General features: G+C 36.2%; 1 protein-coding gene across 11 annotated transcripts in view; it reads left to right on the forward strand.

Moving 5' to 3' along the window:
- The window catches only part of FRYL (FRY like transcription coactivator), a 272,999-nt gene that overhangs the window by 188,392 nt on the left and 58,647 nt on the right, over window positions 1-25,960 (forward strand). For all 11 annotated transcript variants that reach the window (XM_064285836.1, XM_064285835.1, XM_064285834.1 and 8 more), the window contains 16 exons: window positions 1,347-1,404; window positions 2,826-2,917; window positions 5,987-6,159; window positions 8,019-8,179; window positions 8,728-8,838; window positions 9,642-9,796; window positions 10,112-10,211; window positions 11,347-11,515; window positions 14,001-14,260; window positions 14,887-15,027; window positions 17,832-18,000; window positions 20,390-20,474; window positions 21,001-21,113; window positions 22,082-22,232; window positions 22,917-23,020; window positions 24,407-24,592. In XM_064285836.1, coding sequence (XP_064141906.1) covers window positions 1,347-1,404; window positions 2,826-2,917; window positions 5,987-6,159; window positions 8,019-8,179; window positions 8,728-8,838; window positions 9,642-9,796; window positions 10,112-10,211; window positions 11,347-11,515; window positions 14,001-14,260; window positions 14,887-15,027; window positions 17,832-18,000; window positions 20,390-20,474; window positions 21,001-21,113; window positions 22,082-22,232; window positions 22,917-23,020; window positions 24,407-24,592 — 2,228 coding nt within the window. The remainder of the gene's footprint in view (window positions 1-1,346; window positions 1,405-2,825; window positions 2,918-5,986; window positions 6,160-8,018; window positions 8,180-8,727; window positions 8,839-9,641; window positions 9,797-10,111; window positions 10,212-11,346; window positions 11,516-14,000; window positions 14,261-14,886; window positions 15,028-17,831; window positions 18,001-20,389; window positions 20,475-21,000; window positions 21,114-22,081; window positions 22,233-22,916; window positions 23,021-24,406; window positions 24,593-25,960) is intronic.

Genomic DNA, 25,960 nt, shown 5'->3' on the forward strand with positions numbered 1-25,960 from the left:
CAAGTCATTTAATTTACTTGAGCCTTCATTCCCTGATTTTGATTGAGCAAATAAGGTTTAACCTTATTTTCTTCACAGAATTATTATGAAAATCTATACTATCTATAAATATTTTCTAAAAATGTAACATGCTATGTAAATTTGTAATATTTTTCTACCACATTTATTTACATAGTGGTTCTATTAATGTATAATCTTGGTCTAGTGATTAAAATTCCAGTTTCCTCATTCTTATTCAAAATAACTAGAATATTTTTAAAAGAAATACATATATTTTATATCATTCTGGATATCCTTGATATTAATGTACCAAATTCTTCATTTTTGCTTAAGATTCTATTTTGTTGTTGCCTGCTGGGCCCTAAATTTATTATTTTGAAAATGTCCTCAACTAACATGAAGGATAGTGTTTGATATTTTGTCTCCAAGGTAGCATGTATAGCAACAAAATAGATTAATAGATTGTAATGTATCTATAAGTATGGGATATCATTCATTATAAATGAAATTTTAGAAGAATATCTTACGGCACATAAATACACTATTGTGTTAAAGAGAAAAAAAGGGATACAAAAATTATCTTAATTTCTTAAAAAAACAAATTCTCTATAAATAGAAACAATTCCAAGGCACATACTTTAAATGTCAGTGGTGGTTTTCTGTAAATGAGGAAATCATGGATGGATTTTCTTCTTATTTTTTTTTGTATTTTACAAAACTTCTACAATGAGCACATTTTCTGTTTGAAGTTAGAATATAAGCAAATCATTTTCATAAAGTTCATAGCTATTGGCACATTAATTCAATTTCTACGAATTAATCCTAAGGAGATAATCAGAAACGAAGACAAATATTAATGTACAAAGATGTTCACTGGGACAGTATTTACAGTAACAGAAAAATGAGATAAAGTGCAAGGATTTGGTAACAAATGGAAATGGTTAGGAAGACTATGGTATCCCACTCTATAATCAAATATTTTAAACTAATTAATGGCATGTGAATAGTGTTAAAAAAAAAAAGATTTTTAAATATGGTAGAGTTTCAACTGTAAAGTATATGTGGGTTGAAAATGATTAAACAAAAATATTGATAGTACTTACCTTATGAACTAGAATAGGTAGCCTATAACTTTTTTGTTTTCAGATATTCTGTAGTATGCATGTATTTTTTGTAACTGGAATAAAACAATAAAAATTTTGCCAAAGTAGGATTAAGGTTAATTTTAGGATTAAGGTTAGTATCTGTCAGTTGATGTCACTATGTTAATTTGTTGTACATATTTGCATATATGTCAGATTATATTGGTTTAGCTAATAATAGAATGTCTATAATTTTTCTTGTAGGGAACTAATAGAGGAATTGCATCCCATAATTAAAGAAGCACTCGAAAGAAGGCCGGAGGTAAAATTTTTAAGTTCTCCCTTTCAAATTTAAGCCTTTAGTCCATCCAGAACTAATTTTGTATTTTGTGAAGTAGAGAGCTAAAAGAAACAATAAATTTAACAGTCATCAGCAAATTGGCCTGCTAATGGATGGGGGGGAGATTGGATTGTGGACATGTAAATGAAAGACTAATAAATATATTTTTAATTGCTCCGTATTATGAAAACTATATTGTAAGCAGAATAATGAGCTCTGTAGTGAAAGTAGGAGCCCTGGTGGCACAGTGGTTAAGAGCTTGACTGCTAACCGAAAGGGCAGCTGTTCGAATCTACTTGCCGCTCCTTGGAGACCCCATGGGGCAGTTCTACTCTGTTCTATAGGGTCACTATGAGTCTGATTTGACTCAATGGCAGTGGGTGTTTTCTTTCTTTTCTTCTTTTGCGGGGGCAGAGGGGGTTAGTGAAAATGGTGTAGAAGCTCTCTATTTTACTACTGTTTGACTTCCTGTTAGAAGCAGAATCAAGTTGAAGTGTTAAAGCTGTTATTGTATGTATTTAGTACTTTGGTCTTAGTATAACAAAGATGTTTATTCATACCATAATGACCAAAGAAAAATTTTCTTTTGTCTTTGTTTGTATTTATTTTGTCTTACGCCACAATTAATTTTTAAGTGGAAAACTGGTATGACTAAAATTTGTGGGGTTTCTTGAGTTCCCTTTAGAATTTTTTTCTTGGCCTTTTGTTGTATTTTTGGGATTGCCTTAGGGATTTTTTATCATTCACTGAGAACAGTTTACTAGTCCCTTTAATTCTTCTGAAGTTTTCAGATTAGCAAATTCTGAAAATATCACTGTGAAGTGTCATGTGATTTTATTTGGATCATTAATTTTAAGCTATCCACATGCATCTCTCTGGTGCAGTAGCTGCCAGAGTGTTCACAATGTGCATTTGCACAAGGAAAATAATTTTGATGAGCCCAGAAACTCTCTCTGAGACATTCACATTATTCTTCCCAAGTTACGCCAGCAAGCTTTCCATCAACTTCCCTGAAGGTTTTTTTAACTTCAGGCAGTTTCCAGGTACAAACTCATAGTTTCGAACCAACCCCCGGTAAAGCCTATTATAGTAAAAATTCAAGGTACATACAATGGTTTATAATAACAAACGGGTGCTACTCTGCAACATGCATCAAAACATTGGTATTATTATTACTGTATTACCGTGTTAAAGATGTTTCAGTGCATCTAGAAGTGTTTCGTTAGTGTTTTTTACGCATAGAAAGGCATAATATATACTAAGATAAAACTTTGACCAGCATTAGATATGAGCCATACCTAACTGTTCCAACTTACTTATAAATCCGACTTAAAGACAGACTTAGGAATGAAACTCGTTTCTAATCCTGGGACTGCCTGTAATATTTTGTATCTTTGAAATAGAATATGAAACGACGCAGGCGTCGGGATATTTTACGAGTACAACTGGTACGAATATTTGAACTGCTGGCAGATGCTGGTGTCATTAGTCACAGGTCAGTGTTGGATTTTGTTTTTTAAAACTTTGGAATGATTAGGGAACATGGCATTTTTCTCTCATGAAAAATAAAAAAAGCAAAGCCTTCCTATATTACTATAATGGCACCTGTCAGGTTATTGTGCTGTGGTGGCTTATGTGTTGCTGTTGTGCTGGAAGCTATGCCACCAGTATTCCAAATCTTAGCAGGATCACCCATGGTAGACAGGTTTCAGTAGAGCTTCCAGACTAAGGCAGGCTAGAAGGAAAGGTCTGGCAACCTACTTCTGAAAATTAGTCAGTGAAAACCCTATGGATCGCAACGAAACATTGTCCAACTTACTTGCTTTGGATACGTCATCAGGAGGGATTAATTTGCTGGAAGACATCATGTTCGGTGAAATCGAGGGCTGGGGAGATCCTTGGTAAGATGGATGGGCACAGTAGCTGTAACGATGGCCTCAAACGTGCCAGAAGCCGCGAGGCTGGCGCAGGACAGGACAACGCTTTGTTCTGTTGTACATAAGAGTGCCATGAGTCAGAATCAGCTCAATGGCAGCTATCTATATTGCTGCAAATGTTATTTATCCAATACTGTAACCAATGCCCAAAAAATGTAGTGAAAAATTTACTACTACAACTAGCTTACATCAGACAAAAATTAGTTTTAATGCACCTATGATTTTTAGTTAGTTGGAATCTTATTACGTAGATAAGTAGACATAGCAGTAGCCTTTTCTCTGCAGATGTACCTATTTCTTACTTGTTTTTAAATGCTAATTTTTCTTGCAAAAATCACGTATTCAAAGGCTAAACATTATAAGGTTTGCAAATTCATTCCAGTGAACTGTTCTCTATCCTGCTCAGTGCAAATACAAAATCCACAAACATAATTTATAACTGTGTTCTACCATTCACAAATAAAACTGTAAACCTGGAGTTGTTGCTGGAGAACAGATGGAAAGCCCTTTGAGGAAATTCCCTGTCAGCTTTGGGTTGAGAAGTAACTATTTTCTTAGCAGGGCAATGGTGTTGTCTGACCATTGAGGGGAAAAAAGTGGCTATGACTGTATCTAAAAAATGTAACTGAAAAGAGATCTTGAGAAAAAATGTATCAGTACTCATACAGGCATAGTAACTGTGATAACTGCTTTGCATCATTAATTTTGCATTCCTCGTGATTATTAGTGTATTTAACACTTCATTTTTACTATCTGATACTGTTTTTGATGAGTGCTTTTAAAATAGAGCTTTAATCAAAGAGAATTTATGCCACTTATTTACTATTCTTTACTATTAAATGAAAAGCAAAAAAAGACAAAGAAACAGCAGCATCCTTTTTTCTGTTTTCCGCAAAAATTAACAACATATCTAAATTATTTTTGCCATTGTCATTGCTTTTAATGTAATGTTACTGAATGAAGAATCTTTGTTACTTTTTTGTGTATGACTGGCAAGGGTTTGGTGTATTTTAAATTTAACTGCAAAAGCTATCCTCATTATTGAACAGCAGTGGTTTTTGAACACAGTTGCATAATTTGTTTTTATTTTTAAGAGAAACGTATATAAGACTCTAGCTATTATACATCTTTTTTTAATATTATCTTTATCTTGGTTAAGGGAAAAAAAGATGAATTCTAAATAGCAAAAAAACAGGAATCTTTATTTTGTTTACCCAGTGGATCCCATGTCTCTGACACATAGCGGGCACTCGGTGAATATTTATTGAATGGATAAATGTTTTATTCCAGCACAAATCACAGCCAACTAAATTGGTTTCTCATCAAGCACTAGGTCATGACCTAGAGTTTAATAAACACTCATTTAAGGAATTTTTTTTTTTTTTTTTGGAGAAATTGTGGTTAGAAATTCATTCAATGCGTTTTTATTGTTGACTGGTATTTTTTAATATACTCTACTACCACTATGACTTCCTCAGTCTTGTTTTCATAGGGTCAGGATGTTTATAGAAAGCCATTCGAAGTAGTTATTAGGTACAAATTAATTTTTACTTTTATAATCATCCACATTAGAATTACTTAGAAAATATAACAAGAAAAAACTGGCCCAAATAAATGTAAAGGCAGTAGCTAAATCATTTATTAGTACTTACGGTTTACTAAGAGAGCCCTTGTAGTGCAGTGGTTTAGCACTCAGATACTAATGAAGAGATCAGCGATTCGAACCCACCAGCTCCTCCATTGGAGAAAAATGTGGCAGTCTGCTTCCGTAAAGATCTGCAGCCTTAGGGATCCTGTGGGGGCAGTTCTACTCTGTTCTATAGGGTTGCTATGAGTCAGAATTGACCCAGCAGCAGTGGGTACAGTTTACTAAGCATTTTCATTGATATTCTTACTGAATGCTCTGAAGGAAGTACTGGTCACATGTATAATAACTAATGGAACAAGATTGGAATCCAGGACCTCTGAGTCTAACTGTGTGTCCCCCTACCGGTCAGTGGTTTCCTGGCCCAGAACTCTCTTTCTCAAACAGAACCTTATTGCAGAGATTCTTGGGGCATGTTCACAGGTTTGGAAACAAGGTTTGAAAACCAACACTCCACACTACTCTTAGTGAATTCTCTTAAATTTTTTTATCCCCAATAATACCTATCATGGTATGTTGCTGAGATTAAGCTTCTAATGCATATTTGATTGATTGTGCTGCAGGCATAATACAAATAGGCATGGCAACTATGAGAATGTATAGAACTAATCTTTCCTCTTTCCACCTTTCTAACCTGATCTTCCCCATCCCATGTGCCTGCTTATTTCCTTACTAAAAAGCTATTCATTTTGACAGAGAGGAAATAACAGTAACACTCAGAATAGTTGACCAAAGTTAGATACAGAATTGAATTATATAGATATCAGTAGTGGTTCCCTGATCAAGAAGCACCATCTATTTTTATATTTAAGCAAGGCCTAATCATGTTCATTTAATTTTTGTATGTTAAGTTGCATGCTACCATGATCATGTAAAGTTTAATATATATTATTCAGATTTTGAGTCCTAGAAATTTGTTTCAGTTTAAATTATAATTTTAAATCACATTTTATTAATTATTTATTTTTAAAAATATTTTCAGTGCAAGTGGTGGCCTTGATAATGAAACACATTTCCTCAACAACACTTTATTGGAGTATGTAGATTTAACTAGACAACTCCTGGAAGCAGAAAATGAAAAAGACTCTGACACACTGAAGGATCTACGATGCCATTTTAGTGCCTTAGTGGCGAACATCATTCAGAATGTTCCAGGTATCGCTTTCAGTTTTTTCAAACATTATCGGATATTGAGATACCATCATATTTTTTTTTCTTCCCCCGAGGTTTTGTAATTATAATCTAAGTTACAAAACAATTTATTAATATGCTAGAAAAATGTATCAGAATAACATGGATGGTAAGAGTTTGTATTACCTTTGAATTAGTGCCAGTGGTCAGAAATCAAAAAGGAACCCAGCATAGATTTTCGCTGATAATCAAGACACTGACCCCAAAATCTGAAGAAAACAGTGGAGTACGCTTTTTGGACTAGTTTTAGACACAGTGAACAAATTGCTTAATGCCCCAAATGGCAATTGAAAATAGAATTAAGGAGATACTTTTGAATAATGGGAAAAGGGTGTAGGCCATAGATGTATAACAAGGATACAGTGTGATTAATTGGTTCACTTATTTGCACATGTGTGCCTACTATGGAGCATGTGCTATATGTGAGATACTGGTTTAGGCATTGAGGTCCCTGGGTGACACAAATGGTTTGCACTCAACTGCTAACCTAAAGGTTGGCAGTTTGAACCTACCCTGTGGTGCTACAGAAGAAAGACCTGGTAATCTGATGCCATAAAAAATTACAGCTAAAAAAACCCTATGGAACAGTTCTACTCTGCAACACAGTGGGTCAACATGAGCTGGAACTGACTCAACAGCAATGGGTTTGGTGAGGTTTTTTGTATTTTTGTTTGTTTTGTTTTGGCACTAGGAAGACTGAGAGATACAATGGCATTTTTTAAGAAGTCATGAATTATTTACAAGTGTTAAGGCATGAAACAATGACGATAGCCTTTGGAATGTAACTTACGTAGAAATTTTTTTTTTTTGCTTTCTGAAAAAACAAAGTTATTTTGTTATTCTAAATAGTATATGCAAACGGTTGACTTTTAAAATAAGAGCATGGATTGTATTTTATAAAAGGGTCATTTTTTAGTGCTGACCACTCTATTAGGTATGTTTATTTCAAGTGCAAGGGCCCTATTTTGGACTTTAAGGGGAAATAATGCTATTGAGAGGAAAAGAACATTGTTTTCCTCTAAGTTTTCTAATCTTAAGTTCACTAACGTAAAGATGTGATTTAGTCTATCCCTAAACACTCTTCTACAACTTAAAAAAAAAAATTTTTTTTTTACATTGTTTATTCGGATATTGTTGAGTTCTTTTTAACACGGAATGGTGAGAAAACTTGTGAATAGAATGTCAAGGCTGAAAGACTCCTTGGAGATTATCTAAACCGTTGGGTTTCAAATTGTTTATCAGAGCCAGGGGTTCTCTGGTGCCATCAACAAGAGGCAGCAGAATGGGTTTGTACTCAGACCTCACACCTTACTTCATATAGATCAGCATCCCTTTTATCAGTTTTATATATCAAGATCCTGTATAAGATTCCTTTTATAAAGACAACTTTATTGCTGAAACAAACAAACATAGTTTAAGAACAATTGAACTACTTCAAAACTCACTTGCCAGAGATCCAAAGGTGTGTTCATGTCTTGGCTAAGCTTACCTGGTAGTCAGGGACAGCCAGGAAAGGAGTGGGGTCCTGACTTCCGGCTCTGAGCCAGGCTCTGTGCACAGTTCTGCCTGCCATGGAATTTCTCCTTGCCAGGATGGTATACTTCATTTAAGTAATGCAGCACAGCGTAGTTACAGACTGTAACTTGTTTCTGTGACTTTGTATATATTCAAATGATTTCTGTTATGGTAAAGGTTTGTTGGTAGGCTAAAATGAAAACTTTTGATTTCTTTTTTATGTTATTATATATTCGGTAACAAATAAGTTGGCATGCATGTTAAAGTAAAAAAAAAAAAGTTTTTCATCTATTTATTTCCCCCTACAGTGCACCAGAGAAGAAGTATTTTTCCTCAACAGAGCCTTCGTCACAGTCTCTTTATGCTGTTCAGTCACTGGGCAGGTCCTTTCAGCATCATGTTTACGCCCTTGGACAGATACAGTGATAGAAATATGCAAATTAATAGACATCAATACTGTGCATTAAAGGTATGTGCTTAGAAATCAGATTTCTTTTTTCTTATGTTAAGAGCAGAGTTAAATTTTTTTTTTCTTTATGTCTCTCAGTGCCAGGTATTATAAAGAGAATAAGAATTTCTTCAGCATACCTGAGAGTATTAGAACATATATCTGACTGCCATATTCAAATACTATACCATATGTTTATTTAAATGTATAAATTACAATGCAAACAAGTTCCACAATCTACCAAATTTCGAATATCATTTTCTCAAAGAATTGAGAAATGCTGCAAAGATACACCCATTTATTTTTTTCTACTTAAGTACTTTCCCTTGGTCTTTTTTCTTCTCTTATGTTACTGTTCAAATTTCATGTCTAATTCAGTATCATATTTATTTATCCGTAATTTCTTAGTTTTAAAACTTAAACTTTTATGCTTTCCTTTTCTAAAGAGAAAAATTACAGGTATTTATGGTAGATAACCATGAATGAAAATATCTTGCCAATTCGCAGTAAGCAGCCACCATTTAACCACTTAAATTTTTTGAATGTAATTTTAATATTATTGTTTGAAGGCTATGTCTGCTGTACTATGTTGTGGCCCTGTTGCAGATAATGTAGGACTTTCATCAGATGGCTATTTGTACAAATGGTTGGATAACATTTTGGACTCTCTGGACAAAAAGGTAATTATGACAATTCCCTTAAAATGGTCCGCTAAAAACAAGTCTTTTTTGGTAAAATAAGGTTAGAATTGTATGCAAAAAAAAATATATATATATATATATATTATAATGTAAAATTAAGTAGGATAACAATCTAAGAAGGTTCTAGTTCTTACATATTACTCATTTGAATAAATTTCTCTTTTGTAAAATCAGTAAATTATGTTGTGTATGTATCTTGCAGTAGGGCTTAAGTCTGTAAATAAAATAACAATGTCAAATACATTGAGCTCCATGGAAGAAACCTGATATTTTCTGTATTTAATTTCATCTTTAGACCACTCTCCAATTCCTCTTTATTGCCCTCCCTACACCTTGCCCTCCTGGCTCTCATACTGTGCATATACAGACTTCTCAATTTTAAATAGGTCTTATACTTTTTTCCCTCAGAATAATTATTTGTTGGGTTATCAAAAACAAGAACAAAGCTTGATAAAAAATAATTGGAGAGGTTAATAACTTATTTTTCTGAAAGCACTTAATCACTATTCACATTCATCAGGCGCCTTCAGGGGTCCTGCTGGAGGAGAGAATCATATGACTAAGAGTCTTCTGTAAACAGCAGCAGACCGAGGATGATTTATCCATGTCATTTTTTTCTGCTGACTGAATAAAACAAGATTTGAACAAAGGGAGCCTGGATTTTGTGATTAAATTACAGTAAATATATACACTGTATTACTTTAGTAAAAATGTAGAGAAACGGGCAATCAAATGATATATACTATTTTCTCTATCCTGGGCAATTCTGCCACCTTTACCAGGTTCATCAGTTGGGCTGTGAAGCAGTCACTTTATTGCTGGAGCTGAACCCTGATCAGAGCAACCTGATGTACTGGGCTGTGGATCGATGTTACACTGGTTCCAACAGGGTGGCAGCTGGCTGCTTTAAAGCCATAGCCAATGTATTCCAGAACAGGTACTCGAGATATTCTGTTTTATTTTTCAGTGAGATTTTTTAAAGCAATTCTTTCTTTTTGAATTCAGAAGTACTAAGACAGCTAGCATTTTCTTTAAGTGCTAATGAAATTTAAGCAAACTAAGAATAATGATCACTAGGCATCTGTTGGTATACCTACTGCCTTTAAAAAAAAAAAAAAACAGTCAACTCATAGGCTTAGAACATACAGCCTTGCCCTTTATATATCATAATCTAAACCAGCTCTATATATTAACTGGTGTGAAAACCTCTGAAAATTAAGTTGTTTATCTAACCCTTTAAATTTGTCCATAGGGATTATCAGTGTGATACAGTGATGCTCCTAAATCTGATACTGTTCAAAGCAGCTGATTCTTCTAGAAGTATCTATGAAGTTGCTATGCAACTCTTACAGGTTTGTAGACAAATGTTAATTAAAATATTTTTTACTAAGGGCTTAATGAAGCCCTAGTAATTTATTTTTACCTTTAAATTATATTAATACTAATATGCAGCTTTATTTTTAATACTGAGGTATAGTGTCAGTTCCTGATTATTAGAAGAAAAAGATAATATGGGTCATTTGGATCTTTGGGTACAAACCATTCAGAAATGTATTGTAGAGGGGTTATATACGTTACCCCAGCACAACATACACACTTAAGTATATGTGTGAAGATCCTTATAGAAGTTATGTGGTTTGGGCCTATAACTATTTCTGTGTAGCAGATAAGAATAATATAAGTCAAATATTTTTTGAGATTAAAGTGAAAAATAAGTAACTCTTTTATGATATCCTTGTATAACTTTATTAGACTAAGAAAAATAACTTTGAAAGTTACTTCATTATTATACAGTGTGTAACTCACTGCTACCAGGATGTGAGATGGTTCATTCTTAGCCGAAATAGGATGATAGGATTCAAGAAGATGCTGATTTTTTACGAAGGGTTTGTAGTGGTACTGATTCTGATAGGATCATTTTTGGAATTACATCCTAATGCCGTTCTTAAATAAGTAGAAACTTCAGTGATTTCTTTTGTAGCTCTTTACGTATTGTAATGTCAAAAGGACTTTCAGCTTATGTTTTATATTTAATCTGTGAGTAACCAAGATCCGTTTGAAGTTTTTTTCACTTAACACGTGTTTCGTATAGTTGTATTTTTGAGCTGGAAAAGTGGTGAATCTTTTTCAAGTAATTATACGTTAACTTGCTGAAGTTATTTTCACATGATGCTACTAATCTGAATCATTGGCATTAAATGGAAGAAGTGAAAATCCTTTTAAAAACAGTTATAAAGCCTTCTGCAAACATTTCTGGAATGAGAAATGAACATCTGAAATACTTTACAATATATATAGCCATATAACTTTTTAAACTGTTTAAATATTTACTAACCTTTTTTTTTTTCTTAAACCTTATAAATATAAATACCAAATATTTATATTTAGTATTTCTTGGGAGAAGCTCTTTGTAATCAAATTTAATTATAGTTGAATTTGCAGAATCACAAAATATTAACTTTAGCTGACGGAATTGTGTTCCTGTAGATCCTGGAACCGAAGATGTTTCGCTATGCGCACAAATTGGAGGTTCAGAGAACTGATGGAGTGCTCAGCCAGCTGTCACCTCTGCCTCATTTGTATTCTGTTTCATATTACCAGTTGTCAGAGGAATTAGCAAGGGCATATCCTGAGCTAACTCTCGCCATATTCTCAGGTATGATCATTTTACTGGTTAGTAGTTTTGTTTTTAGCAATCATTTCTAAAAAACTCCTCTTAGAGATATTAAATTTGAGGTTGAATCAAAATAAAACATGTCTTTACCTAAGTGTCAATTGCTTTCTTTTAAATATGAATGCTTAATAGTGATGTATAATGGTATTTAGATTTCTTATTAATGGCATCTTCACAGGGCTTCATGCCGTGCCCTCCCTTCTCTACTCCACCCCCAGCCAAAAACAAAAAATAAAAATAGGAAGAGGGGGAGTTCTTCACATGCAATTTAAAAAATATTTCTTTTGTAGACAAAGAACTTCATGAATCTTTTAGTGTTGCATTTTATTTTGTGTATTGGTCTGTCTTTAATGATAAAAATGGGCAGGGATAAAGGGGAGCAAGATAAAAAAAAAATGAGAGCATGCATTACTTGCTGCTGCTTGTCTTAGAGGAGAAAAATCAGTTGCTGTTGAGTTGACTCAGATTCATGGTGCCTTCATGTGTGTCAGAGTAGAACTGTGCTCCATAGGATTTTCAGTGGCTGATGTTTTGGAGATCACCAGGCCTTTCTTCTGGGGAGCCTCTAGGTGGACTTGAACCTCCAACCTTTTGGTTAGCAGCTGAGAATGTTAACCATTTGCACCACCAAGGGACTCCTCTGTTTCAGAGGAACCCATTTGTAGTTCTCTCTCAACAGACTTCTTTCTCCTTTAATCATAAAGATCCTGCGGGCATTAAGTAAATCTATTGCTAGGATACCACAGTGCTTTCTGGTCCAGCTTCCTTTCCTTGAGGTCAACAAATGTTCTTCCCAGGGGCTTCTAGAACATCTGCGATGAGTGTCAGGCAAGATGTCATATTAACTTGGGTCTCCCAGAACTCAGATTTAGAGGAATCTCTAGGGTCCATCTGGTTCAGCTTCCCACCCAATGAAGGTACTGTTACAACTCCCATAGTGTTCTACTCGTTATCAAAAAAGTTTTAATTATCGCATACAACATACTCAGCTAGTTTTTACGCTTGCTGCATGCAGCAAGATCTTGATCCAGCCTGAGTACTGGGCATGTAACAAAATTCGCATCCAGAAGATTACAAGGTTCTGTTGTAGTTGCTTTCTTTCACTTGGGTTCAAGGCATAGTGGTTTGAGCCTGCTTGGGCATCTTTCCACAATGCCTATTTCAGCAGTAGAAACAGTTTGTTTCCCATCTCTAATTGACCTGAGTGAGAGAAAACAAAAAACTAAAATTCTCCTAACATTCAGTTCTTACAGTAGTTGGTCTGTTTGGTTTGCACTGGTAGTTATCGGCATCCGTGCCCCCTCCCCTTTTTTTTGAGGTCCTATTTATCCGTTTTGTCTTTTGCTGCTCGTGCTTTTGTTGTCAAATGTGATAGCCCATCCTTAAAAGCAGGTCTCACAGGCCCCTACATTTTCTTCAAAAGACTTTTATGGTTTTAGTTTTCACATTCAGGTCCTTGATCCATTTTGAATTGATTTTTTTATGTATGGTGTGAGGCTTAGATCCTGATTCATTCTTCTGCATGTGGAAATCCAGCCTTTTTTCAGCACCATTTATTGAAGATGCTCTTCCTTCGCTATTGGATGGACTTGGAACCCTTGTCAAAAGTCAGTTGACCATAGATCTGTGGATTTATTTCTCAACTCTCAATTCTGTCCCACTGGTGTATATGTCTATTATTATACCAGTACACATCTCTTTTAATTATTATGGCTTTATAGTATGTTTTGAAATCAGGAGGTATGAGTCCTCCTACTCTAGTCTTCAAGATTGCTCCCTTCTCTTTCCCATCTCCCACAGTCTAGACACCACTTCCAACATGTGTGTAATGTATAGAAGAATCCTGATCAAAAGAGGGAAATACAGAACAGAATTTCAAATTTTTGTAGAGTCCGACTTTCTGAAACAATTGCCCTGAGATAGTCTTTAAACCTTAAACCAAAAATATCCCCTGAAGTTTTCTTAAACCAGATAGTTTAGCTTAATTAGTAAAAAATACCTGCCTTCAGCATTATTCTCTTTTAAGAACTATCTATGTGGGATCAACAGCAAATCAAAAGATTAGATAGGAACCTTGGGGGCAGTGAGTTTATGTTAATGAGGGAGGAACAAGTCAGAAAAGTAGGGTGAGAATGGTTACACAACTCCAAGAATGTAATCAATGTCACTGAATTGTACATGTAGAAACTTGAATTGGTGTTGTGTTTTGCTGTGTATGTTAACAACAACAAACTAAACAAAATTTAGAAAAAAAGTGAAGTTGTGATGTATTTTAACTGTTAATTTTCATTGTGACGTCATTGAGGCCAAATTGATTAAAAGAAAAGCTATGCTCATAATTTTTTAATGTAATGAATAAAATCTGGCTTCACAGTCTTTAAGAAAGTGATGCTGAAATTTAATTACAAATGAAAAGCAACCGGAATTGTATCAACCTTTCCTTCTTTTGGCTTGTGTTTAATTACAGAGATAAGCCAGAGAATTCAGACAGCCCATCCGGCTGGGCGGCAAGTCATGCTGCACTATCTGTTACCATGGATGAACAACATCGAGCTGGTGGATTTGAAACCTTTGCCCACAGTGCGGAGGCATGATGAAGATGAGGACGATTCATTAAAAGACCGAGAGCTTATGGTGACTAGCAGGCGCTGGTTACGAGGAGAAGGCTGGGGGTCACCACAAGCCACTGCAATGGTTTTGAACAATCTGATGTACATGACAGCAAAGGTAAAGTGGGTTTTGTATTTGCAGTTGCCACATGGAATTATAGGGGCCCTGCTGGCACAACAGATTAGTGCTCAGCTGCTAACCAAAAGGTTGGTGGTTCAACCTGCCCAACAGGATAAAAACTTGGCAATCTGCTCCCATTAAGATCACAGCCTAGGAAACCCTGTGGGTCAGTTGTGCTCTGTGACATGGGGTGACTATGAGTTGGAGTGTACTTGACAGCACCCAACAACAGAGAATAATGAAAATTCCTGGTGTTTGTCATAATGGCTCCCATGGTTAGAAATAAATGAAGAGATTAGATAATCCTGTGATAACCACACAAAAATGCATCGTGTATTTATTCGTTTCTTTAAAAAAACTTTTCACTAGATGTAAAATGTCCTTTTATTGTGTTACTAAGACCATACGTGATTCATGATACTTATGTTTAGATTTATTGAAAAAAATTATTATTCTTAAGTATGGAAAAGAATAAAACAATCTAAAAATTTTAGCTTCTGATATTTCATGGTGTCATGATTTTTTTAATTTTGATTTGTTGTTGTTGAGAATATACAGAGCACACAGGTTTGGTATTAATAGCCCATCTCGACTAAGGTATCTGTTATGTGCACTGCATCTAGTACGGAGATGAGCTGGCCTGGTCGGAGGTAGAGAATGTGTGGACCACGCTTGCAGATGGCTGGCCAAAAAACCTGAAAATAATTTTGCACTTTTTGATCAGCATTTGTGGAGTGAATAGCGAACCAAGCCTTTTGCCTTACGTATGTATTCATGTTCATTTACCTTTTTTTTTTTTTTAATACATTGACCATATGTTTGTGACGTCAAAGTATGGACAGCAGTAAACCAGCAGAGGCAAGTCAAGGGCCAGGATGAGGTAGAGTCAGGAAATAGCATATGGATTCTTTTCATTCATTCACTCAACAAGTATTATTTATCATTACTACAAGGCACGTGCTCTTCTAGGTGCTGGAGATTACAATCTGATGGGTGGTAACGGATTTTATTCTTTGTACCCACATCTGATTTATTTAATGACTAAATCAGTAAGTTAATAAAATACAGCTGTGGTAAGGGCTACAAAGGAAAACTGTGGAGTAGTGAGATTGAATAGCCTAACCTAACTGTCTGGGAAGATTCGAGGTAGTACTCCAGCCAAAGCGATACTGAAGCTGAGACCACAAAACTGGGGACATTTATAGTTTTTGGTAGGCAGGAGCTGGCATTAGGATGTTAGAGCAGGATGGGAGGGTAAGAGCTCAGTGACCATAGAATAATGCCGGAAGCTGTCAGAAGCAAGGAAAGTGTGATAAGAGATATAGAATGAAGAATGTGATAGCCTTTGCCTTCTGGGGAGAAGGCAACACTTAACACCTGGCCAAGTGACCAGTACAAAACTATCAAGCATCTGTTAAATTGAATGTGTGCATGTGTGTATAGCTCTCCTAAAAGTATGTTCCACAGAAGACTAATTCTGCAGGATATTGCTCTAAAATTTCCTGCAGATCCTACTTCAGAGAAATAGCTTTAACTTTGCTTTAGCCAGCATTGCCCCCAGCTAACTTGATCACTGAAGCCATTGCTGTCAACGTATGTCGCAGGTTTAGTGTTCTTTGAGTTGTACAAGTCAGCAACGTGCCCCACATTACCTCTCTGACCACTTTTCCTAATCTTCCTCCTCACGCGTCCTGCCCTTCAGCTGTGCTGCCTCCTGCTCTGCTCCACTCTGGCACTGGGCTTCCCACCTCGGAGCCTTCGCACACCTCTCTTTCCCCAGATGGCCGCATGGCTCACTCCCTCACCTCTTGAAGGTCATTTCTCAGGTGTCATTTCTCACTGAGACCTTTGCTGGCTGTGCTGTGTGAAACTGCAAATGTCCCCCAACCCCGTCGCTCACATGCACTCTTTTTCTTCTCCTGCTTCATTGAACTTCCTAGTGCCTACCATCATCTCCCATATCTGTCTCAACCCTCATAGGTTGTGAGCTTCTTAAAAGCAGGAATTTTTGTTTGTTTGGCTCATCGCCAATGCCTAGACTAGTGCCAGGCACACAGGAGGTGCCCGTTAATTGAATAAATGAATGAGTTAATTGGGGCTGGAATTAGAAACAGGCATGAGTTTATAATTCCAGGAGATCAAGGTGAAATTCAGGGAACAGCCAGTTAACCGGAATTTAATGCCATTTTTAAAATGTAATAATAATAACCGTTCTTACTACTATTTCTCGATTACCATTGCTTAAGCACTTACTTATTGGAGCCCTGGTGGTGCAGTGGTTAAGAACTTGGCTGCTAACCAAAAAGCTGCAGTTCGAATCTACCACCCGCACCTTAGGAACCTATGTGGCAGTTCTACTCTGTCCTATAGGGTCTCTATGAGTCAGAATCTACTCAACGGTAACAGGTCTTTTTTTTTTTTTTTTTTTTTTGGTAAGCACCTATTATAGGCTGGACATGGTACAGGCACTTCATCTACATTATTTTATTTAATTCTCAGAATAAATCTCTGAGTTTGGTAAAATTACTGCAATTCTACAGAAGAAGAAAACAAAGCAGGAAGAAATTTCTTCAAAGTCACACAGCCATCTAGCTCTATCACTCATTAGAACTAGAACTCCAACCCAGAATTGTTGATGAAAAGTCAGTGAAATCTTCTAGGAGAAGAGAGTGAAGCTGGGGTGGGGAGTGGTTTGAAGACTTGATTACAGTAGGTTTGGGAGTGTCAACCCAGAGATGGGCACAGTCAGGCAGAGCAAAGGCACAAAGGCAGGAGTGCAGGTGGCATCTTCAGAGGAGACCGAACCTGAAAACAGAACTTGTTACGAAATCATTAGAGCAGATTGTATAGATGAATACACAGAGCACAGAGGGTCAGTTATCAGTAAGCAACCATTATAAGGTTTTTGGTCTGATATAATGAATCGTGTTCTACGGTTTGACTGGAGGTCATCTACTGCAGTGCTTCTCACACGGTCATGTGCACATGAATCGTCTGTGGATCTTGTTCTGATTGCGTAGGATTGTGTAGGTAGGGGTGGGGCCTGAGAGTCTGTGTTTCTAACAAGCTCCACATGATGAAGCCTATACTTATAGGACCTCACTTTGAGGAGTAAGGATTAAAGTGGAGAGAAGCTGATCAGTTACTATTTTGATGATACATATCAACTAAAGCATACATATAATATATGTTACTGAAATGATTTTTTTTCTACCTAACTCGTACTGTTTACTAGGCACTTCTAAAGTACTTTATAAATCGTAACTCCTACCAGCTGTATGAAATAGATGCTATTATGATCCCCATTTTGCAGATCAGAAAACTGAAATTAGGTCACTTGCCAGATCATGTAGCTGGTGAATGACAAATCCACATTCCAACCCCGGTTGGAGGAAAGACAATGTTTATAAAACTGATTAATGCCTTAATGCTGAGCAATATCTGTTCAGATTTAGATTATGCTTCTTATTTCATCTGCCACTTAATGTTGAGCTTTGATAAAATTTGTCTCAAGAAATGTTTCTGAAATAGTTGCTTTTTCTTTTCTGAACGACTTCTTTTGTAACAGGTGAAGAAAGTTATTGTATATTTAGGTAGAGATAAAACAATGCAGTTGCTAGAAGAACTGGTGAGTGAACTACAGCTGACGGACCCTGTCAGTTCAGGAGTCACTCACATGGATAATCCCCCGTATTATCGCATCACTTTCAGTTATAAAATCCCTTCTGTCACCTCAGGTGAGACATTATTTAAAACTATGATTACTTGGGATCAAAAGAGATGCTTTACATAATTGTTCATTTTAGCAAGCGTTTGTGTATTTAAACGTCATTAAGAAAACAAAAGCAAACGTGAGTCCTATATGGTAATTAATTTGACAAGACTTCTTTAATTTGTCGTATGAGTAAAGAAATTTGACAATGTATTATAGAAAGAAAATACCTACATTCTTATACAGACCTGGAATATAGATTTGTATACCCCTGTAGAATAAATGGAAACCCTGGTGGCATAGTGGTTAAGTGCTATGGCTGCTAACCAAAAGGTCGGCGGTTCAAGTCCACCAGGCGCTTCTTGGAAACTCTATGGGGCAGTTCTACTCTGTCCTATAGGGTCGTTATGAGCCGGAATCGACTCGACAGCAGTGGGTTTATAGAATAAATGGAATTCCTGGGTGATGCAAATGGTTAAGGCACTCAGCTGCTAACCAAAAGGTTGGAGGTTTGAGTCCACCCAGAGTTACCTCAGAAGAGGCCTGGCGATGTATTTCAAAAAAAATCAGCCACTGAAAACCCTATGGAGCACACTTCTACTCTGACACACATGGGGTCACCATGAGAGAGTCAACTTGCTGGCAACTGGTTTATACAACAAATGCATTTTAAAATTAATGTAATTAGTGTGTGAATTTAGAAAATGTTTGCTTATTGAAATTATTTGTGTAATTTCATGTTGTAATTACTTGAATACAGATTATACATAGCATTCAATCACGTGAGTGTATGTGCTTATATGTGTACATATATTATAATGATAAATATTATAATTATTTTAGTTGAAGAAACTATGTCCCTGAGGGACTGACTTCCATTGAAAGTCAATGTACAGTGAAACCTGTGAGAGCCGGAACTCAGTGGGACTGCCTTGTTTTTCTAGGTCTCACAAGTTTTCTGCCTTTGGCACGGTGTAGCTTACCACTTTTCTATCACTGTCTGTTGGTGGAAAATATTTGAGTTTTCCTTCTCTGACAAGTTTCTACCTCACACCGGTTCTGGCTTTTATAGGTTTTACTGTAGTATCTAGGCTATTATAGATTGAATTTCTGTGAAATTCTTTGTGATTCAGTTTATATTAAATGTTTTTAGGTATGTTAATAATGTTGTCTGTATAATTAGACATCTTTTAAATTATATCTGTATATATTCTTTATCTTTATTGCCTCTCCTAAAAATTCTCTTGTTTGGGTGTTTTCCATCTCTTAACTTTCTAGGGAATTTCTAATAACCCTTCTATTGGATTTTTCACTTCTGCTAGAATGTTTTTAATCCTCGAGAGTTTTTTTTTTTAAGTTAGCATTTTTAGTAGCGTCCTATTTGTGTTTCATGGTTAGACTGTCTTCTACATCTGATAAGGTTATCAAGTTTTCTTCTCTCAGAAAGTTTCCATTTTCTCTAAATTGCTCTATTTGTTTTGATTTGTCTATCTTAGTAAAGGCTTTTCTCAAAAGCCTAGCAATTCTATATCTGTCTTTTCATAAAGAGTTGAGTATTAAAAAGTTGATTGGATATTCTGTAAGTACTTATGGAACTTACTGACACTGTCCTTCATTATAGGGTGACTTCATTGATGCCAGTGTCTGTAGGTCTCTCCTCTTGGTCTAATCAAAAAACTACTAGTTATCTGCCTAGAGTAGAGGACGTAGGGGTGTATGTGACTGGTGTACATATAACCCATAACACACACACACACACAGAGCCCACGAGCCTCTGGAAGCCAGTAGGGTAAGAAGGATGCAGGGGATGGGGGTATAGTCTCAAATTCAGTATGTATATTTTTACTTACCCCCACCCCCTCCTGTGCTCAGTAAGGTGCTCCCTCCTTCAGCTGTGCTGGGTGTGCCCCAGTCCAGAAATCTTCTCGTTTGGTCTCATAATAAAAGACTACTTTTGGGGCGGAGAGAGAGATAACAACTCAGCTACAGGGGGCAGGGAGGTAGATCTGGGGAACCAACTACTTCTGAAACAGGTTTTCAACCAATCCTATTTTTAGCATCATTCCCCCTCCCACCTCTTACACCCGGAGATACTAGATGCCACTAACTCGTGAGCCTTTTGGAGTTTCAACAATATTACAGATAAGGAAGCTTGGTTTTCCCCATTACCAGCTTAGGATTCAGCCTTCTTAAGACTTAATTACTTCTTGCCCAGTTGTTTTTCCAGCATCCGAAATTTTGTTGCTATAGTTTCCTTCACTTCTGTTAGTCACTATGAGTACATTCCTTTTTTAAAAGTCATTTTGTTCTTATTTTAGTAGAGTTTTGACGCCTGTAATTTGAAATCATTTGTTCTTACTGGAGTTATCCCAGGTTTTTTAGTTCACAGGTACTTTTCGCATTCTAATTTACAGGAACTACTTCCAGTAGCAATACAATGGTAGCTCCCATGGATGGCAATCCTGATAATAAGCCCATAAAGGAGAATACTGAAGAGAGGTAAGTACTTCTCTGCTGTTCATCAGGCTTTCAGTTTGACAGACATTGATTGTCATCAGAATAAATGATAATGGTTTCTGCAGCAGGATTTGTATTTTGTTGAGTTAAAATTCTAGTGAAGAAATATATTTCCGTATTAGAAATATTTGTCACATTGACTGCTTTGACGTTAAAGGTGGTAGATATTTTAATATGCCTTAATGAATGCGTAGAGTATGATCAGTCACTTCCTGTATTGCTTACATTTTTAGACTTTTCTAAATGGATATTTACTCTGCCTGTTTTATATAAAATAGATTTGACCACAGCATTATTGCCACAACTACTTAAGAGGAATCTTTAAGTAGAAATATTTGACTTAAAAGTTTAAGCTTTTGAATTGTAAGGTAGAAATTAATTTATGTCATAGTGAGCTTTTGTTAATATATTGTGTACTGTATTCTTTTTTAAACATAAAAAGTGAAACATAAAGCACAAATACCATATTACCATGAACTATGACTAACTTCAATGCTCATTTCCATAGCTATGTGCACCTAGACACCTACAGTGGACTAAACAGTCATTTAAATCGTCAGCATCACAGACTAGAATCTCGATACAGTAGCAGCTCTGGAGGATCTTATGAAGAAGAAAAAAGTAATGAATTCCAAGTGCTTTTTATAACTGTAATGGCAAGAATTATGTTGATTATATTAATTATGTTGATGTTAATAAGATGGCGTTAATAAAGTTTATTTTCCAATATATTGCTTTAAAATAGAGTACTGCCACTAGTGGTGTTCCAACGTAGTCTGAGATGTCTTCATTTTAAGAAGCAACATAAGTGGGGAAATATTTTTCTAAAGCACAGGTTCCCTATAGACAAATCAAAAGAAACGTAAGAATTGGTTCCCAAGAAACGTCATAGAACAAACACTGACAATAGGTTGGTTTTTTGAGCAAGCTTGATTCTTCTCCATGGATGCACATTTTACTAAAGAAGTTCTCCTCTGCAATTGCAAAGTGAACGATCTACCCAAGTGTTACTGTAGAATAGACATACGAGCTTTCGGACTGGGAAGGGACCCTGAAGATGATCTGGTCCAATCTCCTCATTTTGCACATGATGGAACTGAGGTCCAGAGAGGTTAAGTGACTTATCCACGTCACACAGAACTCACATTTCCTGACAGCATTTTTTACTGCACCCTGCAGCCCCACTCTGGTAGAGCAGACTTATTTCTGAGATGAGTTTTTGTTGGCCCTATCCCAGGGAACTTGGAAGTGAGTAACTTACCAGAAGGCCATTGTTACAAGGCAGCTTCACCTATAATGTGGTCTCATGACTTGGACATCAATTATGGAATTGTAATGAGGTGCTAATATAGTTTTGCTTTGATAATCACAGATGGAATCTGAACTGATATCTCTTTTTCTCTCCGATTTGCTTTATTTGATAATGTATGTACCCAGGTCTTCCTAGCAAACGTATGTTGGAATAATGGGAATTTTTTTTTTTTTTTGTATCACTTTCCATTGCTATAAATAGTTGATGTCTTACTAGAGCTTGCATATATTGGCAGAAAATAGATGGTGTAGAAAATGAGATCATTTTATTTTGATAGGTGATTCAATGCCACTTTATTCTAATTGGCGACTGAAAGTGATGGAGCATAATCAAGGAGAGCCACTACCCTTCCCACCAGCTGGAGGCTGCTGGTCACCACTGGTGGATTACTTGCCTGAAACATCATCACCTGGATTACCTCTTCACAGGTGGACTACAGCGTCATTCCTATTTCATGTGAACCAAATTGCTGCTTAACACTTTCAGCTTTCTTTATGCTATCTGACAATAGAGAACACAGGCAATCTTCTTTCTTGAGATACTGCAATAAATTAGATCAGTGTGCTTAGATTTTAAGAAATCTAAAATCTCAGAGACTTCCAACTGTATAAAATTAATATTCAATCTAATTCCGCTGCTGCTTTTCTGGGTGTCTGGCATAGTTACTTGACCTTTCTGGGACCCAGTTACTACATCTGAAAAATAGTGTTTGATTCTAATAGGCACTGTTATTTCAAATTGAGTCAGCTGAATTATACTTAGCAAAATCACAATAGAACAATCACTGCAGTCTTTCAAAACTTATTAATGCACCAAACATGTATTGAACACCTACTATGTGGCAAGCAGTGTGTTAGGTCTTAAGGTTGAAAAGGTGGAAAAAAAAATAGGACTCTTAACTTTGAGGAGCCCTTATGTAATAAGTTTTTTTCTTTAAAATTGTCACTTTAATTTAATGGTATCTTCAGCTACATTTCTTTTTCCCCTTTTTTTCTTGTAAAGTCGTATTTTTCTGCAAAATACAGTATTAAAGTCTTCAAATAATTTGCACAAAGTTTCTTCTAGGTTTGCTCTGATGTGCTGAAACGTCAGTAATACTCTATCTGTCACAGGTGTAACATAGCCGTGATTCTTCTGACTGACCTGATCATTGATCATAGTGTGAAGGTGGAATGGGGAAGCTACCTCCATCTTCTTCTTCATGCAGTTTTTATAGGTAATAAATATTTGGTTCTAATTCCTTTATTTTATATATTTTTAATAATAATTTAAAAGAAGTATGCTTTTGAGGAAGTTTCCACATGCTTCTCTATCTATTTCTTTGCACTTTTTTTCCAAGACTCTGTAATGCTCCCGGTCTGTCGTTGTTGTTGGGTGCCATCAAGCTAGTTTTTGTCTTACAACAACTGCATGTGACAGAGTAGAATTGCCCCGTAGGGTTTTCCGAGCTGTAATCTTTACAGAGATGGATCACCAGGTCTTTCCCCTGTGGAGCTACCAGGTTGGTTCAAACCACCAACTTTTCAGTTAGCAGCCAAGAGCTTAACCATTGTGCCACCAGGGCTCCTTACTTGTGTTCTAGCGGGGGATTATTCCAAAGCTCTCTTAGCCGTGAACAAGTCTATCGTCCCTATTCCTATTCCTACACTGTGGTCCTTCCCATCCCCGCACAAACACATATGCACTCCACCAAAAATGGTTCTGTAGCTATAGCAAGAGTAAAATTAAATCTTTACCTCTGGGATTTAGGTAGACTTTCAGAATGAATGGAAATGGCAATAGGTTATGAGCGTTTAATTACACTTCATATTGTTCACAAAAGAACTGGATTGTGGAGAGTCCAATTACAAGAGCTGAAATCTCATGGTGCCCTCTGTAACAAACACATGGGATCTGTCACATCTATAGTGTCTCTGGTGCTTACAGGATTGGCTTCCTGAGACAAGTCAAGACAGCTAGCTTCTCAGAAAATTTCCTGATATGCACACTTACAATATATGTATTTCTTTATTCCATTGGTAATCATTTACTGAATATCTTTATGTGCTAGGCACAGAATAAATTAAAAAATGCCTGTCTTCTGTTTTTATTCATTTACATGAATAAAAAAGTAAGTTAAGTAACAGAGTAATAATATCTAAGGAGATCTATTCAATTTTAGGCATGAAATGCATTGAAATCTTAACTGGATTCTCTTTGTGTTATAGGACGAAAAACCCGTTGCTGTTGACTCGATTCCAACTCATGGTGAACCCATGTGTTACAGAGTATAACAGCTCGACAGGGTTTTCTTAGCTGTAACCTTTACAGCAGATTGTCAGGCCTTTCTTTTGCGGTGCCACTGGGTGGGTTCAAATCGCCAACCTTTCAGTTAGTAGTCAAGTGCAAACCATGTGTGCCACCTAGGGACCTAGGCAGGACAATAGACTATTGTAAAAATGTATGAGAACTCTAGGCCAATTAAAAAAAAAAAAGCTTTGTAATACATCATCTGCCACTAAATATTTTATGTGATTTCTGCATTTCTTTAAAATGTGAGTTCGGTAGCAAGAATAGTCACTATTTTATTTTATTGATAATCGTTTTCTACTGTCCTTTTTAGGGTTTGACCACTGCCACCCTGAGGTGTATGAACATTGCAAACGTCTGCTTCTGCATTTACTAATAGTCATGGGATCCAACAGTAACGTCCGAACTGTTGCTTCTATCCTTCTCAGGAATAAGGAGTTTAATGAGCCCAGGGTGCTTACAGTCAAACAAATTGCACACTTAGATTATTCTTTCACAGGTATTTACTTTAGAAGTACAATTTGAAAGTAGCATTATATTAATGTGGAATCCAGTAATAGGAAAGTCAAATAAAACTTAAAATACTAGAGAACGTTTTAAACAAAATGTTACTTTATTATTTTAAGTACCATTTACATTATTTTCTAATCAGTAAAAGGAGAAATTAAACTTAAAAGTATTTAAGTCTATTGCTTTTTATGATCTTTACCGTAAAAATCTTAACTTCTGAACATGTAAATTCACAGTGCAATGAAAAATGCTTAATTTATTTAGCACTTGATGTGAAAAAAATGTTGAATTTGTTTTTGATTCCTTCAAGTCTCAAGGTCTGAAAGACTGACAAAGTATTTTTAGTTTTTCTTTTATTTGATTGCATTTACTGAATTTTAAAATGTTACACATTTTTAAATACTGAGATTCAAACTTATGAGACAAATATTAAATTTATTTTCCCTGTAGATTTGAATATTTTTACTTTTAATATTGTATGTTCTTTCCTAATAATCCTAACTTATTTATTTTATTCATCAGTATCATCTTCCTAATAAGAGGGTCTAGAAAATAATTATTTTTAGAAATTGAAATACAATTACCTTTTTTCTAATCCTCTAGTGTTCAGATATAAGGTTAATGAATTTAAAAGTTACTCAGAATAAACCGAATGCTTCGAAGGCCAGAGTAGCAGGGGCGGGGGTTTGGGGACCATGGTTTCAGGGGACATCTAGGTCAATTGGCATAATAAAAACTATTAAGAAAACATTCTGCATCCCGTTTTGGAGAGTAGTGCCTGGGGTCTTAAACGCTAGCAAGCGGCCATCTAAGATGCATCAATTGGTCTCCATCCACCTGGAGTAAAGGGGAATGAAGAACATCAAAGACACAAGGTAAGTATGAGCCCAAGAGTCAGAATGGGCCACAAAAATCAAAGACTACATCATCCTGAGACCAGAAGAACTAGATGGTGCCCAGCTACAACTGATGACTGCCCTGACAGGGAGCACAACAGAGAATCCCTGAAGGAGCCAGGAGAGCAGTGGGATGCAGACCTCAAATTCTAGTAAAAAGACCAGACTTACTGCTCTGACAGAGACCAGAGGGATTCTAGAGGTCATGGCCCCCAGATCTTCTGTTAGCCCAAGACAGGAACCATTCTCGAAGCCAACTCTCCAGACAAGGATTGGACTGGACTATAAGACAGAAAATGATACTGATGAGGAGTAGGCTTCTTGGATCAAGTAGACACATGAGACTATCGTCTGGGCAGCTCCTGTCTGGAGGGGAGATGTGAAGGCCGAGAGGGATAGAAGCTGGCTGAATGGTCACGGAAACAGGGTGGAGAGAAAGAATGTGCTGTCTCATTAGGGGG

Source organism: Loxodonta africana, chromosome 5 (assembly GCF_030014295.1).
Source record: "Loxodonta africana isolate mLoxAfr1 chromosome 5, mLoxAfr1.hap2, whole genome shotgun sequence".
NCBI classification, from domain to species: Eukaryota; Metazoa; Chordata; class Mammalia; order Proboscidea; family Elephantidae; genus Loxodonta; species Loxodonta africana.